This window comes from Tricharina praecox (assembly GCF_024521635.1).
Source record: "Tricharina praecox strain CBS 144465 chromosome Unknown BZA05scaffold_7, whole genome shotgun sequence".
NCBI lineage: Eukaryota > Fungi > Ascomycota > Pezizomycetes > Pezizales > Pyronemataceae > Tricharina > Tricharina praecox.
Window position 1 is genome coordinate 387,843 of NW_026250409.1, and position 17,880 is coordinate 405,722.

Below are 17,880 nucleotides of genomic sequence, written 5' to 3' on the forward strand. Positions count from 1 at the left end.
CCACCTGGCGCCATAGTGGAGTTGCGAAGATGCGTAGGGGGAGCGGAGTTCTCCAGTGTCAGCCCCGGATTTACCCCGCAGGCTGCAGAGTAGGGGCGACGTAGGCGCGCCGGTGGATGTAGGTACACATGTGCGTGTATGTAGGCACGACAGTTCGCTTCGTCAAAGCCTAAGCAACGTTCCTGCATGGCGTGTGGGGAAACTCTAGGGACGAACCGGAGATGGCGGAGAATGAGGCGGAGGAGCGGTAACCACCCCCGTCGGCCCTCGTAGCCGTGCTCCCCCTTGAATACATACTAAAAATCCCGGAACATTGTCTGTTCCTCCTCCGACCCGTGGCGAATTCCACTCTATTCCCCTTCAACATATTGAGCAATTCCGGCTGAAGACACCCCACCTGGTATGTGCTTAGAGTATAGTACATAGAGTAGAGACCCATCGTGACACCCTAGCGGCCAGCATCTCGCAACGTGCCCTCGGAAGGCAAGGAAGAGCAGATCCGACCTCAGAACCTTCACCACGATTGCTTCCACCACTCGTCCCCTCCGGTGCTGTAGCGCGAGTGCCCGACGATAATCAACAGCCTTGCCTGTGGCTAGTGTGACTGACGGCGCCGACCGGAAGAATACCCTTTCACGAGCGCATCTGGGCCCATGGAATTCTCCAGGCAGACCTTCAAGACGAACGGAGCCGGAGTGGAACAAATCCTATTGTTCCGCAACGCCTCGTGGATAAATTCCTTCGATAAGATAAGAGAGAACGGGAATATCAACCCCCCTCGCCCTCAAACAACGCGCTCGTCGAGATGCAGGATAACTATCGCCCAAGATGTGGGAAACCTCAGCGCGTCGCATGGACGGACGAACACATGTATGTACCGTATGTATGCACCCCCGGAATGCAGCACGTGCGAATACCGACATATGTACCTGTCTATCGCACGTGTGCATGCAGAGCCGCACCGTCTTGATGATGCTTCTGCCGCCAGTTGTGCGGAGTTTTGCGTGGATAGTCCGGCGCCTGGAGGAGGAAGACTATATAGAGCAGGTATATAGAGTACTCTAGCGACGCCGCGAGGTGGGGATGATCGGTACGCCAACGCCACCCGAGTCGGCGTGACGAATGATTTTGTTGATGCGGACACGGAGTACTTGTGGCTAGGTCTAGATCATCAAAGGGCGATAGCGAAGCAATTGGTGTAGGTATCATACATATGATTACCCATAACTACTAGTTATAATAGGCTCCGGTACAGCTCGGACGGGCAGTTCATCCAACGGTGGTGGTGGTGGTGGTGGTGGTGGTGGTGGGTGGGCCAGCGACGGCATATGCGTTTTCTGTCACTCGCCAATCACGTTAAGCGTGAGAGTGCCGCGACTTTTGCGGAGTCGAATCGTGTAGAGTTCATATATATGTATACTACAAATCCAATTCCCACAGCCCCCGCCTATCCGGCCTTCTAATAAAAATCGCATGTACAAGAATTCCAGGTCCGCCATCCAATTGGCAATAATCGACTCTGTTGGACGTTTGCACATAATCTCACTCATCCGCGCTGAGGCGTTGAAACACGGCGTTTATTTGTTGATTTCTGTCATGGGATCAAGGGGGACTATCCGTCGAACCAACAGCTCCGAATATTCTCAGCGCAGCGAGCTTACTGCAAGTACATGGCCTCAGAAGGATGCCTATAGTCTACAGACCAACCAGATCAGATGCGGCCCCACCGAGCTGGCACGTACGGAAACATTCCTCGTAGTTGAGAATCCAGTCCCTCTCGAAAATCCGGACTTCTCGGCTATACAAAAAATCCAAAAATCCAAAAACCTTCATCTACCTACTCTAGTTAATAGCGGACACTTAGTTCTGGGACCATTGAAGCAATGAAGCCTGCAGACGTCCAGACTCCAGGCAGCACTGCTCTACCAAATATATAGTACTCTACCGTTTCCTCATGTATGTACCATACATTTGGAGACTGGAATTGACCCGGAATTCCAGCTTCACCCCCCACCTCCCAGAGCTCAGTTTGCCCCTCCACGATTATCCGCAGCCGCATTTACTCCAGAGTCCCCACCGGCCACGAACCGGCCACGAACCGGCCACGAACAGGTCCGACGGGCTCTAGTATACTATACTCTACTATACTCAGTATATTTGGGAAGGCCCAAGTAGGCAGGCAGGCAAGTAGACAGGCAGGCAATACTTCAAGCCTCCGCCACGGGATGCTGCGGTATCGGCTACGCCTGGACGACGAAAAATCCGAACTTCGAGAACCCCACGGTCTTGACTCTTTTGCGGCAGATGTAGCTACATACCATCCACCAGCCACCAGATGTAGCCTCCAGTCCCTAGCCACCCACAATCCACAAGTCACCAGCCATAGACACTAGCCAACAGCCACTCTCCGCAACACCCAGGTCCCAGGTCCCAACTCGCGGCCTGCGGGTTGAACAATGAACCGTCCGGAGAATTCCTGTTTTTTTCTGGAGCATTCCTCCGTGTGGGGGAGGCGGAGGCCTGGTCTGATCACGTGAAAATGAAAGCATCTGGATCTGAAAATCGTAAGCGTTGCGCGAGATCCGCACCAGTACATAGACCATTGCCATTGTCATTGCTATTGTCAGAGCTGCATACCCCGACCCGGAGGCGGCTGCTCTGTCGGCGTATGAATGTCGCCACCGCCCTCCGTCCTCCGGAGCTATCGTTCCTTGTTGGCCTGCTCTGCTGCATATTCCATATTGTTTAGCCTGAGGTTTGTCGGGATTGTCTTGCGGGTGTGTGGGTGCTGTGGTTGTGGAGCTGTGGGTGTTCTACTCTAGTTACCATCCAAGCTGGTGGGGGGGATCCACGATAGTATGTACCTACTACCGTAGTAACACCGGCCATCGTGAAAACGTGTGCACAGCGGAATATCAGAGGATGATAGCTCTTGGTTCTTAGTTTTTTGGCTCTTGGTTCATGGTTCGCTCAGCCTGTTTGGTGGCGCAAAGACTGGTATGATACAAGGTAGATACCTACCGTATTCGCGGATAGTGAACTCGTCTCGCATGCTGTGGGATTCGGGGGCAGAGGCGGCTTTGTGTTGCGGCGAAGGGCGATCGGCGAGCAGCGAGTAGCGGTATGGAGCGACCTACCATGTATTGTGGCAGACAGACCCCGTTTTCTGTTATTGGTTTTCTGTTCGTTTAGTCGGTCGGTCGGTCTCTTGTTCAACACATCAGACATTATCAACACCACAGATAGGTATTCCCAAAAGTCATAGACCTGCTTTTTCCTGTTGCTTTGCTTCCTAGTCAATCGAACCAGGTCATCAGTTACTCGTACCCGTCGAGGGCCTCTCAATACCGTATTCACGGATGGCGAACTCGTCTCGCACACCTAGGGCCCATTCGGATGCCAGCTACATTTCCAACCTTGGGTTTCTGACGACTTGAAGGTTCCCAAACCTGCAGCTGCAAACTCTCATCTCCCCCGATGCCCCGGAACCCGTTCGGCAACCTGGATATTCGACAGCATACAACTCTCTTTGTTTGCATTGTGGCTCAGTCAACAATATTTAGTGTCGCAAATTGTCGACTTGGGGTGGTGTGCCGAATGCCCACCCATCGTCCGGGAACTGAGGGTTTCAAACTGCATCGAAATTTTGTGTGGTAGATTCAAAATGCTGATGGCATCCAAACACACACCTATGAAGTAACTGTGGCTCAGCCACCATCCATCCATCCATCCACCCACCCATCCCGCGTTATGTATGACGTATGCATCGCAAAAACCGCCCTCAAAGTGGAACCACGTTCACCGGTCACCAGAGCACTCATCTCCAATTGCGATTGTGATGATTAACTGCACGCTCAACCCGAGAGACAGAAATCTATATACAGTACCTACAGCACCTACAGTACAGAAGCTTCTTCACACTCGGAACATACTCTACCATGTAAATATCCAAAACGCTCGGGCCCGACGTACCTCGAGTGTGTAGAGTATTAACCGCGCGCGCCACATGCACTGGAAGTATATAGTACTCTCTGTAGTACACCGTAGTACATACCCGCCGAAACCCCGGATAATCAAGAACCCCCGTTGATGCAGATATGTAAAAACAACATGGCACACCTATATACAGAAGACATCCATGAACCATCCATCCAGATTCCACAATACCCGCCCCCAAAAATACAACCGTTAGATATGTTAGATGTACGCCCCCAAATCCCCCAAAATTCAAATCCCCGATTATGTCCTGTCCTGTCCTGTCCAGATACGTCATTAGCTAAATAGTATGTAAATGTTACTTACATACACAGCCCTCCCATCCCATCCACATCCCATCCACATCCCATCCACATCCCATCCACACACACGCGCGCGCGCGCGGAGGGTGCGGAGGCGGAATTAGATCGCCCCGATGCGCAATCTAAACGTCGAGAACCCCCGGCCGCGCCCCGCCCGGTGCCGCCCCGCGCCGTCCCGCCGAGCCGGATCTCGATATAATCCCGCCCCCAAAGAGCCCAAAAAGAAAAGCCCAAAAAGAAAGTCCAAAGAAAGGCCAAATAAAATCCCAGAAAATCCGTAGTCTACCCCATTGAAACCCCCCCCCCCCCCTCCAATCGATTGTTGGTCGTATGTATGTATGTATGTATGTATGATATGTCGTAAGTGTCCGTGTCGTATCGTAAGTGAGCGTGTGCGTGTGAACCGCAAGGTCGTGATCGTCAGATCGTGTCATCGTAAATAAACCCCCCCCCCCCCCCCCCCCCCCCCAAAAAAAAAAAAATTACAGCGAGCGGAGGACGAGGCCGTATTATCCCATCTCCATGGTAGCCTGGTTCCCTGATTCCTGCCGTGTGTCGCCAACCCTCTCCCCCTCACAGCGCGGGGAGAGAGACCCATGAAACCCGCCACCTGCAGCCTGCCCACCATCATATTACTCGATGGTCCTACTCCTAGCCAACCACTTCCCCGTCCCGCCCGTCCCGCCTCCCGCCTCCCCCTCCCCCTTCGCCCGCGCCCCCTCCCGCACCTCCCGCACCTCCCGCACCTCCCGCACCTCCCGCACCTCCCGCACCTCCCGCACCTCCCCCACCCCGTCGGATGACGAATCTCGGCGTAGTCGGACTCGCCATTCCCAATCCCATTCCCATCCCCATTCCCATTCCCATTCCCATCCCCATTCCGCCCATTCCGCCGACACCCAGGGGCCACGGCGGAAACGCCGGCGTTCTCGGGGAAACGACGACGACGTCGTTTTCCGGCAGGGGGGGACTATTCCCCCTCTCCGGCACGGAGATCTCGCTGTCGCAGACGGAGGAGACGGGGCGTTGTTCCAGCGCCAGCGATAACTTTTTTGGCGGGGTGTGCATCGTAGTCGTCGGGGCCTTAGCCTCCTGCAGCAGAGTTTCTCGCTCGACGACAGCGAGCGAGGCCGCTACGCGCTCCGTCGCGGAGACGTCGGAGGTCTCCCAGTCATCGAAGTGGTTTACCTCTGACGGCGAGCGGTGGGTGGACATGGTGACCAGACTGCTGGTCTGCACGTCTTTACCCTTGATGGTGTACATGGGCGAGAACGGGCTCACGCCTATGCTCAGGCTGCGAGAGGACTTCTTCGCCGGTGGACCCCCCGTCGACTGGTATAGTTGCGCCACGAATGACCGGTGCTTCGACGCGCGGAGCGAGGAGTCGAGCGAGGGTTTGCGCGCTGAGAAGGTGGGCGATGGGAGTGGCAGGTGAAGGTTCTCCCGCGCGGCGCAGAGACAGCGGTGCGGGGGGTGGTGCGGCGAGGGGGTGTTGGCCTCGTGGTCATCGTGCGGTGATGCGGAAGCAGATGGGGAGGAGAACGAGGAGGCCAGGAGCATGGTCCAGAACACCGAGTGCATTACCACTGTGACGATGTAAACAGCGGATCCGGCCAACACCACATGCACCGGATTACGGCCGAGGATGTTTCGTGGCAGGGCTTGCTGCCTCAGGCCCATCCACCCCAAGGCGCACGCCGACACCACCGCGGCGAGGGCAGACGCCGCTGCTCCCAATTGCCGGTACAATCGTCGTCGACGGCATGAGGGATAAACGGTAAACAGTATGATGGGAATACAAGTGCACAAGACGGCCGCTGCGGACACGACGCTGACAACGGCCAGTGCCGAATGGCGTATGGATGAGGACACGGTGTAGACGATGAAGAAAGCCGCCGTGACTATGGTTGGAAGCAGGGCTGTTGTTCCCACTGCTTGCAATATTCGCAGTCGAGGGGCGGCCATTTGGAGGCGAGGGGTGGAGAGAGGGTAGGGATAATTTGCTCTCGAGGCAGGAGGCGGGGGGAATTCAAGGGATTCGGTGGTCCCTGCCCGGCGAGGGGGGATTGTTTTGGGCGTGCCGCGACTTAAGAACTCAGTAGAGTAGGCAGCCCGGCTCGTGTGGCTCGCTGAGCTGTGGAGGAGGAGAAGTGAGCTGGCGGAGGTGTGTGTGAAGTGTGAAGTTCAGCACAGCATGTGGGTGGTGGAACATGGCACTGACCGGGGGGTGAGTGGAGGGGCAGCTGCTACTTTTTGGGCGGGCGGTTCAGAGCGAGAGGGAGGAGGAGTCGGAGGAGGAGATCATGACGCGCGACGGGAAGCAAGACGCCACGAGGCAAGGAGAGCAGCAGCAGTGCGGACAGAGTTCCAATAAATGGTGGTTAGAGTAGAGTAGCGCAGGCCCGGGTAGGACACATAGCTTGACTCTAGCTAGAGTAGAGAGAGCCCTTTGTTGTCGGTGGGTGCACATCATACTCCGGTGTCACAGTGTAAGACATTTTCTGGTGCGTCTGTAGGCAGTAGTTTCTATACCCAGTACTTTGAAGTTTGGGGGGGCAGATGTCTAGCCGAGTTTTATTCCCATGGGGGGTGGGGTGGGGTGGGGTGGGGTGGGGTGGCTGCTGGGGTTGCTTCAAGCTTGCTTGCTTGCGTGTGTCTTGTCTTGTCTTTCCCGTCTTGTCATGTCAACGTGTGGTTGGTGGAAAGCCAAGCTAGGGTTGGTGGTGGTGGTGATGGTGGTGGTGGTGATGGTGGTGATGGTGGTGGTGATGGTGGTGGTGGTGATGGTGGTGATGGTGGTGGTGGTGATGGTGGTGGTGGTGGTGGTGATGGTGGTGGTGGTGGTGGTGATGGTGGTGGTGGTGGTGATGGTGGTGGTGATGGGGGATCGTATTCATGGATTCATGGATTCGACGGCCGGCCGCCGATGGGATATTATTGGAGTGTGGGGGGAAGTATGAAACGATCAACTACGGTAGGTGTAATCGGAAGGTGCTCAAGAGTCAAGGCTCAAGCAAGCAACGGAGGCGAAAGCAAGCAATTCCAAGCACCAGAGAGTTTCAACTGCCAATTCCGACCGCGCGAAGTGGTGGTGCTGGTGAATTGAGAGTTTCCATGAAGACTGCCTGCCTGCCGTCCTCAACATCCGCACGTCACAGATCGGGGCTGTGCTTGCCTGTCTGCCTGCGTGCTTGCCGCCGATGCGGTCCGCTGTCCTGTCGATCGGAGGCGGGCGGGAGAGAGCTACCTTACCTATGTGGCTGAAGTGGCAGGTGCGTGTTGTGTGTGTGTGGCGCGGGATGTTGTTCCTTCTCCACACATACCACCTCATACCCACCTCAGCCTCTGCTGGCCGTCTGTTGTCAAAACAAACACGTTTCCTTGCAGAAGGCAGAAGGCCGAAGGTCGCAAACCGAAACCAGATCTCAGCCGTATGTAGAGCATGAGGTATTTCCTGCACCACGACGGATGCAGCAGGGGCGAGGGGCGCGCAACATAGGTACTCTACATACTAACGCGATCCGGCTATGACCCATTGGCCTGTGTAACTGCAGCTCGACACTCCCGCTTCCTGTATGGTGGTGGTCTCTGTCGCCGCGTCCTGATTCGCGATATATACAGACTCGGCAATATCCATCTTCGGTGCGGCGTAGAGCACTCTACTCTACCGAATCTTCGCGTTGCGGTGGCACGGCGAGGATTGCGGATGCGAGTGACGTCCAATGACATGAAACCCGCCATGTGCCCAGTTCAGCGTCTCCTGGTACTTATACAGGAAAAAACCCAATCGTATTTACACCTCCCAGACGGCCGCAAAAAGCTCTCCCCCTCTAAACAGATCCCACCACCGAAAACCCGTCCCAAACTCAAACATCGTGTACAAGTAAACAGGAAGAAAAAAGATGGAATGGCAGATGATAGAACGCCCGTATATAAAACTCCCCGTCCTTCCCCGGTACAATGACTCGACCAATAAAAGATCAAGAGGAAAAAAAAAGTAAAAGTAAAAGTAAACTCTGTAGAAAGACAGAAACCGATAATATCGGTAAAGCAGCATTAACAGACGGTATTCAAACAAAACAAGAAATCAAAACAAGCCATCAAATCGATGTCCCTTTTCTCGCACGCTCGCCAGAAAACAGAAAACGGAAACGGAAACGCAAATAATACAAACAAACGCCGGCGACCCCCCGCAGTGTCGTTTTTTCGTATCATTCTATCATCCACGCTTCATCTCCAATCGGACGGAGAGCAATCCTAGAGTTCGGCTTCGTGTTGAGTGGCGGCTTCGGCCTGAGGCAGGTGCGGCTTCGGAGGAGGAGTAGCAGGTGGTTGTGGTGGTGAACGCGACCGCACAGTAGACAACCCATGCGTTGAAGCGGCATAAGTAGAGGACGAAGCAGGAGAAGAAGTAGTAATGTGATCAGGAGAAGCGCAGGGTGCGGGGTCGGAGGAAAGAACGGGTGCGGGAGCATCGATAGGAGGTTCCATTCCGAATTGGGGAGTCGGCGTAGGAGCTTGAGTCGGTTCTGGAGCTGGTGTAGGAGCTGGAGCTGGTTCTAGAGTTGTTGCTGGAGCAGCGATAGGATCTTCCCTGGATTGCAGAGTTGGAGTGGGAGCTCGAGCAGGAGAAGTAGCTGAAGCGGTGGTAGGGGCTCGAGCAGCACCATTAGCCGGAGCTAGATTTAGAGCTGAAACGGTAGTAAGAGTAGGCATGGGGGGAGGAACAGGTGCAAGCGCAGCCATAGGAGGCTCCGCCATGAACTGAGGAGAGACGACCCAGCGGCCCCCTCCGACATAATATCTCGGGCTCGGTCCCGAAGACGATGGCGCCGCCGGTGACGGATGCACCATAGCCGCCGTGAACTGGGAACTCGGGCTCGAATTGGGAGGGAGTGACGGGGCTGTGGAAAGAGGTGAGTGGACAACCGGTGCGGGAGCCATCGTATTCGGACTAGGAGCACGGTAGGTAGGACGAGGGGGGAAGCCGTAGTTTGGTGGAGGGAAAGAAGGTGGCGGTGGTTGCGGTGGTCGTGGCGAACCAATCGAAATTGAAGGAAGAAGCCCACCATTGGCCGAGTGTTGCGCCCAACCAAGCCTTTCCTCCGTTGGTTGAGCATCCAAGATTTGTGATGGTGGAGCTTTTGGCGGCGAATTACCATGGGCGCTGTCAACGCCATTTGTTGGAGGACCACGGATGTCCATGCGAGTCCCTTTTGGTCTACCCGGGTTCGTTGTTGGAGGCTGGTACCTGTGAGCTGCCTGGTCGGCTACCTGTTTGTCGACTCGGAAAGAGTACAGGGGCTTTGAGTCTCTAGGGCGGCCACGCTTCTTACGCGGCGGCTCGCGCGGACGTCCATCTGCCCGTGAATTCGTTTGTCCGTCCGGACTCAAACGGGAAACCCCCTGGGAGCTAATTCCATAGCCCATGTTATGTGCTGTGAAGGTAGCTGCTGCGCCCGACATCGGTGCAGCGGAGGCGGTGGACTCGAAGGATATTAATCCGCCGTACACTGGACCATACAGACCAGGAATTGGTGTCCCACCATATGAACCAGATGCTGATGGCCCACCGTTTGATCCAAGGATTGTTGTCTCATGTGCTAGGTGGGGGAGAGTCCGACGTTTCGCCTGATTTTCAGATATCTCGGGAGTAGCGACTGCCAATACCGCCCTTTCGCCCAGTGCCGTAGACGGATGCATTTCGGACACCGCATCATCCACCGGTGATGTGGGAGGCAGGACTCTCGCCGATTTTTCGCTATAGTCGAAGTCGAGGGTAGGGAAAGGATTTAATGCTTCCTCATCACCGATGATAACACCGGACATCATTTCTCCAGTATCCGGGCCAGGCGTTGAGAGCTTTGAGGTTACTTCTAGAGGATCTAAGCCAGGCGTTGTAGGTTCAGTTGATACTCTTCCGTCGTCCAAGCCACGTTGCAAAGAAGGGATATCCAATCTGTTGGCCTGGTTTGTTGTTTCGCCTCCTAGGACATCGAAATCTCCATCGTACACTGAGTCGGTATCTTGTGGCGAGGACGGCTCATCGGATTGCTGGGAGGCGAGAACTATGTAAGTCAGCAAATTATCCCCACATCTAACCCTCATCTTCCCAAAAAGTAGGCGAACTAGGTACAGCATAGGAAGAGCCCCCAGGAAAAAGAGCTACCTCCAGGCAAAGAAGAAATAAAAGAATGGGGTGGGGAGAAAAAAAGAAGAAAAAAGACCGGTGGTTAGAAACAAAAATTAAAATTCGCAAAAAAAATAATCTTCATCCTCGCCTCCCCCGCCTACAACTCACCCAGTTGTTCCTCCTCGGTATCTTCTGCGTCCCTTGAGAGCGGTCCACTCTGGGCCACGACCCCGTTGGCAGGCGTCCCCAAAGTCAGCAACCCCTCGAGAGCATAGTGCTCAAGAGTGGTTCTTGCGTCCGATATACGGAACTGACCTGGGTTCGCCAGGTCCAACGGGTAATCGCGCACCAGGTTCTCTGGGTGGTGAGCCCCGCTCATCCCGACCATGTAGGTCCCCCACATCTCCGGATCGTGGTTCTCGTCCGCATTGCTGTCGTCCGGAACCACCTCCATCGCCACGTACTGCACCTTCCGGGGAGGGGCGGCCAAATCCCCATCCCCCCTTCTCTTCTTCCGAGGAGAAGGCCCCGAGAGTTCTCTCTCCTCAACGGGTAGGCTTCCCTTCTGGTGCTTGTCGTGCGGGGTGAGCGGCCTGTCGGGGGATGAGTCCGACAGGTGCGACGAGTCGTCTCGTTCGAGCTGGGTAGTGACCTCCCAAAGCACGCTCCGCAACCGGGTCATTGCCGTCGGCAAGAACTTGCGGTCGTAGAGTCCCCCGTTGGTGCGGTTGCTTATCTGAGGACGTTCGAAGGGGGAACGATCCCACCCTTCGCCGTCCTCAAACGCAAGGATCAGATCGACCCGGGAGACATCATTGATGTCTCCCAGGCCGGTCTTCTCCAACACACGCAACAGAAGCGCCAAATGGCCCGTGCCTCTGAGGTCACTCATCGGGGCCCCTGATCGCAGGAAATCCCGGATGCAGTGGTCCACCCGCTCTTCGAGGTATCTCTACAGGAAGAGGTTAGTCATACAAGGAAAAGAAAGGGAAAATCGATCGAGTATGCAAGTCGTCACTCACCTCGCATTCCTCCCTCCGCTGCTGGATCATCCCAGCAAGCTCGGTATCGAGAGCTTTCTGCTCCATCCCCCGATCCCGCTCCATCCGAGCCATCTGCTTCGTCTCGTTCGTGGCCAGCTGCTGGAGGATATTCTGATACCAGTCTGTCGACTGGATCTCCTTCCGAGCCGCCGCACCGAGTGCTTTAGCAGTCTCGTTGCCACGCTTCAGGTTTCGACCGACCATGACGGCTCCAGCCCCTCTATAAAATGCTCCCAGATCCGCCTGTCGAGCACGGATCTGGGCGAGGGTGAGTTTCTTCGGACTACCTTGCATCAATGCCCCCTTCAAGCCTCGCGGCTTGGTAGGTGGCGCAAAGATGCTGTAGTCCTGCACCGTCAGGTTAAGATCAAGGGAAGGGTCTGCCAGTATATCGGCCCCCTTTCCACGGGATCCACCATTTATGGTCGGCCTACTCCCTTTCGCAACGGGCTCCTCCTCCGGGAATCCGCGCTTGCGCTTCCTGCTCATCGCCGAGATTTCCGCCGCCGCTGCCGCCACCGCCGCCACGAGTGGTCGCCCACAACTCACTTCCGCCAGAGCACTTGGGCTCCCATTCATCGCGAGACCGGAAAGGTCAGATCTTAGGCTTCCTTGAACCCTTGGGCCATCGGCACTCTTCTCCGCGGAGTCTTCTCTCGATCTCTTGAACCTCTCGCTCTCCAACATGTCGGCGGCAGAACTCTTCCTCTTCCGAAGGTTCGCTTGCATTGGTAAAGGTCCGGAAGGCTGTGGACCCAACGCACTCCTTGGAGGCTGGCTGCCGATAGACGTATTCCCTACTTCGGGGGTCTCCAATGCTTGTCCAGGCGCGGCATTCTCACGAACTGACGGGGTAGACTGCCCACGTCCACGTCCACCACGGCCACGTCCCCGGCCACGTCCCCGACCGCGACCTGATCCTCTTGGTCGGCTCATTGTATCGATACTGGTGGAAGGATTCGATGTTAGTTTGATGGACGCCATCACGGAACCCAAACACGACGGATAATCAATAAATGAGAGAGCAAAGAACGCCGTTGATCCAGACATATGTCCAAAACAGGCTGTGCCAGTGACGTCCCCGTAAGAATATTAGATGACGGCGATCATGCGAGAAGGCAAGATCCGCAAACGCAGGGCAACGACGGAGTGGGTACTTATTTAAAAGGGATATCGAGGGTAGAAGAAAAAAAGGACAGGGTAAGGGAAGATAGTTCCGCGGTAACCGAAAAGAGCGAAAGGAACAGATGGGTAGAGGAACTTAAAACAGATTGCGATGGGGATAGGGAAGACGGGGGCAAACAGAGAAGAAAAGAAGAAGAAAGGAAGAAGGAGTAGAAGAAGGAGAAGGAGAAGATGAAGAAGATGAAGGGACGAAGAAGATCGAAAATAAGGTATGTACGCACCGAAGTATCCTTGATATTTATGGTATATCACACCCTTCTCTGCAGTAACGGTGAACTGCTGGAACTCGAACGCAAGAATGCTGAGTTAAAAACACACCGTCAGCCCACAAGTCTTTGAAGCCTTCCGGCGAATAAAATCATTCAATTAAAGGCTGCCGCTGAGTAGCAGGGTTGAAATGATGTGGGTATTGTTTGCAGCGGGGAGGGGGAGAGGGGAGGGGAGAGTTGATGATGTTGGAAGGGGAGGACGTGAGTCGATTGCAGAGAGGAATTCGCTGATGACAGCAACCATGCAGTGCCATAGGACGAAAGAATAAACACAGAATAGCTTGATAACAAGCTGGATAGAGGAGGCGGTGAAAACAAACAGCGAGACCGAGAATCTCTGGGGAACACGAACTGCTTACCTTGGATCCGAAAATGTGGGAGGGAGAGAGAAAGCTGGCGAAAACGCGTGCTGATTCCGGAGAGAAGTAGGGAAGAAAGGAAGGAAGGAAGGTAGAGAAGTAGAGGAGGAGAGGTAAAGAGGTAACAGCGGAAAAGTCGATCGTGCAGAAGCAGAAAAACTTTGGGAGTGGGTCTCGATGTGTCGATGTGTCGATGTGTCGAGAAGGGGATGTGTGGAGAAGAAGAGAAGAGAAGAAGAGAGGGAGGTGAAGCCAGAGAAAGTTATAGGGAGAGAGGGGGGGTGAGAGAGGGGAGGCTAGTAAAATGTGTGAAGGCCGAGCTTTGAATATTTGAAGTTGAAGATGAAGCTCCGTCAGTAACTAGCACTTGCGAGGGACCACGCCGTTGAGCCGCAAGTTCCCCCAGTAAACTAGTCCGTTAGGGCGGGAGCCGCGAGTGTCACTCAGTACGATACAAGCCTTTTCCCGGGGGGTTTTGGCGAATTTGTAGCTGCTGTTGCCGCAGCCGCGGAGTGAGGGTCAGTCAAAAAGAAGAATGGAGGTTGCATGTAGGTATGTAATTGGAACAAGCGTGCGAGCAGCCTTCCTGGTGGGAGGGGGGTGGGGGGCCCATGCCATGGCAATTGCCATCATCCTCCCGAACGCAAAGCGTCTGGTGCGTGTATGCAAGCCCACTCGATCCCCCATCGCCCCCCTTCCGCACACCCGGAACAGCACACGGCGGAGGCGATTCGAGAGAGCGGGACGGAATTAATCAGGAGGGAAAATCATCACTCACCAGCCACTGCGCTCCGCTTTACTTTCGTTGGGGACGCAGATCAGGTTGTGCGGTGAGATCGTTGTTGCACGCCCAACTGCAACCCAACGACCCCGGCGCAGAGTTTAGGTGTCAGTAACCAGAGGTAAATTAATAAAGTAAGCAAGCACCGCAATAAATTCGACGACCGCTGACGCGCTGAGCAGAATTCTCGGGTGGGCTTGCGGACGGGGACGGGGCAAATCGTGGAAATTGGCGATTCTTCAGGTCCGAGATTGGGTTCGCTCCTTCTTCTTTCCCGCCGAGCAAGTTGGAGGTGTAAGATGTACTTTAGGTATATATTTGTTAATAGTGTACGGTACCATAGGGCAGAGGGAGTCACATAGTTTGAGTCGATACCCAGATTCAAGTACACACGCCAAGCCGACGATTTCGGTGAAAACGCAATTCTTCAGCAGCGAAAAGACTCACGATCGATGGCTGCCGGATCCGAACGTGCGATTCGAGTGCCGGCATCACGTACGTACATAGGGTCCGAGGCGAAGCACGCTCGTCACAGGATGAGGATCCCGAAGACCGGAGAGGAATCAAAGGGGCTGAGATGTCAAAGATGCGTGGAGGCAATGGGAAAATACGATGGAGACCGTCCTCACCGTGGTGGGGATCGAAGGATACGAGGTATGTTGCATGCATACCACCATCACCATCACAACCACGGTCCCGAATCCGTCAAAAGACGCGGCTTTCCTTTCAAATGCATGGCACACGAGCACGAAGTCCCCTCCGTGTTCTCGAAGATTCCTACGGCTGATGGCTTTCGTCCGCACACAAAACATGAGGTGCGTGTCGTGCTGCTTCTCGGTCTCCAGCTGCCTGGCGACCCGCTGTCGGTTGTGCACGTCGACGACGGAGACGAAGGGTTGTCTGGAAGGTTTGAAGCCTAAATATGGACGGCGAGAGACCCAAAAACGGGTGTGAAGGATCAAAAACGTGATCAATTCAAAGCAAAATCTAAGGGCAATGATGATGATACAAGGTGATGATCTGATGAGAACCAAAGACCGACAATAGGCAGACAGGAGTAGTGACAACAGAGACAGATAAACGTTGAATTCTCCAGAACGGATCCCACCAGATCTCAATAAGGTCTCCTCTCTTCGGCGCCCACCGATGACACCAAGCCGCCTTGCGCCCCTCAAGTTTCAACGGGGCCCTATCGGATACGTGGGCGGCGGTGCGAGGTAGTCATAGTACATATCATACATACCATATACTCCCTTCCGGGTCACTATATTTGATCCTTCAATCCATCGTGATATCGCTCAAGAACAGCCGAAACTCAAAGACGCGGGGAGCAGCTGCTACATAGTCGTCACCTTCATGCTCCCGCGGGCCAGGCCTCTCACCACTAGTTAATAACTACGGTAGTTAGTGAGCATTACGCTTACCGACGTAACCAAGCGTCGCCGCATCGGCTGCGTCGGCTGCATCGGCGGGGGCACATGACTTGCCGAAAAGGAAAAAAAATCCATCTCGGCGCGCACGGGATTCCTCGGCAGGATCGGTCGACCCGAGAGAGAGAGAGAGACGGAACGCGCACACATCCAACGATATACCTAGCTGCTCCGCCTTTTTCCTTAAGGACACGTTCAGCAGTCATGGGCCCAGCAGATGGATGGATGGATGGCATGCGGCCGGGAACGGTGGCGGTGGCGGACACGAATGGCGGTCATCGGAGGAGGAGAATCGTGATGTTGTGGGTACGGTATGTAACAGAGGCTTTGGGCGATCTCGGTCGAGAATCCAGTCGTGCCCAAGTCTACCTATTTCGGAACCCGTACATACATTAAGTAAGCACATATTTCCGCAGTTCCATACCGTAAACAAAGCCCTCGCCTTCACCTGTAAATAATCACAATCTCCCGAGTCCCGACCGCCCGCTTCAATCCATCCAGCGGACCACCGTTGTGGGGAGGAAACACCGCACATCCTGAAACGCCGATCATGATGGAGTCAGAACAGCGAACAGCGAACCCAAATCGGAACATGCCGGAAACGGTATTACATGCAGCAGGCAGCAGGTGCCAGGCGAACCGTAAGCGCGCCACGCCACGCCCAGCCAGGCATATCATCCCTCAACGAAGCGCATAACAGTTATGTAGAGTACAGATCAGCAAAAGCAAGAAAGCAACGCGTTCGATATCAAAAAAAATTATATGTCCGCCGTCAAGACGCGAGCCGTTGAACAGTCGAGAAAGCCCTCTCCGAAAACTCGAATCCATGGAGATAACACACACATGAGGAAACCCCAACCCCCAGCCCCGGTCCCCCCACACCGATGGCACGTCACGCGCTCTCACTCGTGTCGCGCATTTCCCTCTCTCTCGCTCTAACGTACGATAGGAAATATCGTAGGCATGCAGGCCCAAATCAGCATTTACCGTGTATCTACATTACTGGGCCAGGCCAGGGCGGAGAACAAGGAAAGCCACACCTGACTGCTCGACGAAAGTCGGGTTAGACAGTGGCGTGGAAACGGAGTGTTTACAGTGGGCGGACATTGCCATGATCCAGATAGGTCGCAAGCAATTAACGATTAAGCAAACGGCAAACGTCTATAATGCCATAGTTTTTTCCGACGTTTCGACCCCACCACCACGAAAACCCACCATACCACGAAAACCCACCACACCACGAAAACACCCGTCTACTGAAGGAACATTAGCCACTCGTGCAAATGTCTACGCCGAGTTCTTCCGACCGCGATTACTTTGTGCAAACATACAAAACCAAAGGCAATCATCCAGGCATACTGGTTTTGCAAGGGCTTTTTGCCAATGCCTCTCCGGGCCGGAAAGCGACGGGTTAAGAGAATGAGAACACACAAGGAGAAAGAGGAGATGGTGGTTGATCGTCTATTATAGATGATGATCCAACAAGAATAAGAAGAAGAAGAAGAAGAAGAAGAAGACTCCGCCATGGCCGCCAACGTTGATTCCCACCAACGTTGATGCCCACCGCTACTAACCACATTCAGTTGCTCCCGCCGACGGGAGTCCTCCTTCACCGTATTTTCATCTGTCTTTTCACGTATTTCCTGGCATTTTGATATTTGGGACGGCTTATGGCAGTCGATGACACGTTCATGAGGGGGAGAGGAGCTATTAGGCACCTATTGACCATCCGGCGGTGACCTATCCAAAAAAAACAGTCGAAAAAACTCCAGTGCGCAGCCATTTGCGTGAATGGCTAATGTCGTCGAGTAGACGAGTGTTTGAGTGGTGGTGGGTTTGAGTGGTGGTGGGGTCGAAACGTCGGAAAAAACTATGGCATTATAGACGTTTGCCGTTAAACAAATAAAACGATAAGAATATCAAAGAACCTCCCAGCGCTGTGGGAAGCCGCAAGCGCCCCACTTCACTTGTTTTTTGTCCAGCTCTCGTCTCCTCTTGGACGTGCCGTCTCGCTGCCGCTGCCGCCGCGCGGTCTCCCACGAGTCACGACCGGCGCTCACGAGTCTGTCTCAGAGCTTGCTTTGACGTTCGCTAGGTAGGGTTGCTAAGCTATTATCCTCAGACATAGCTGTGTTGAATCGGTCCAACCGAGGCGGGGGGTAAATATATTGTAAATACCATTGCTATGGTATTTGTTGCTGCACCGTGAGCGCGCACTGCGTCTTGGTTGCGTTGCGTCGGTGCTGTATTCACAGCGCGTCACTCATGAATCCCGATTCCCGAAACCTTGCAGTAAACTATCTATGCGCCCATCGTCAACGCCATATTTCGCAGGTATGTAGTGTGTACTATACACACATACATACATCGAGAAGGTCTGCG

General features: G+C 54.4%; 3 protein-coding genes across 3 annotated transcripts; all 3 read right to left on the reverse strand.

The window, feature by feature from the left end:
* Positions 1 to 3,780: 3,780 nt before the first annotated feature.
* On the reverse strand, positions 3,781 to 4,608 carry BZA05DRAFT_392189 (uncharacterized protein). The gene is made up of 2 exons (XM_051483066.1): positions 4,363 to 4,608; positions 3,781 to 4,340 (listed from the first exon to the last, which is right to left on the reverse strand). The coding sequence occupies exon 2, from the start codon at positions 4,271 to 4,273 to the stop codon at positions 3,875 to 3,877; it is 399 nt and encodes a 132-aa protein (XP_051341107.1). The 5' UTR covers positions 4,274 to 4,340; positions 4,363 to 4,608; the 3' UTR covers positions 3,781 to 3,874.
* A 149-nt stretch (positions 4,609 to 4,757) lies between these two features.
* Positions 4,758 to 6,377, reverse strand: BZA05DRAFT_247182 (uncharacterized protein). Its single transcript, XM_051479981.1, has 2 exons — positions 5,090 to 6,377; positions 4,758 to 4,983 (listed from the first exon to the last, which is right to left on the reverse strand). The coding sequence occupies exons 1-2, from the start codon at positions 6,261 to 6,263 to the stop codon at positions 4,931 to 4,933; spliced, it is 1,227 nt and encodes a 408-aa protein (XP_051341108.1). The 5' UTR covers positions 6,264 to 6,377; the 3' UTR covers positions 4,758 to 4,930.
* A 3,727-nt stretch (positions 6,378 to 10,104) lies between these two features.
* BZA05DRAFT_417191 (uncharacterized protein) lies at positions 10,105 to 12,053 on the reverse strand (the record flags this gene model as incomplete). Its single annotated transcript, XM_051485450.1, has 4 exons — positions 10,105 to 10,183; positions 10,312 to 10,366; positions 10,600 to 11,383; positions 11,454 to 12,053. The coding sequence occupies 4 exons, from the start codon at positions 12,051 to 12,053 to the stop codon at positions 10,105 to 10,107; spliced, it is 1,518 nt and encodes a 505-aa protein (XP_051341109.1).
* Between the last annotated feature and the right edge of the window lie 5,827 nt (positions 12,054 to 17,880).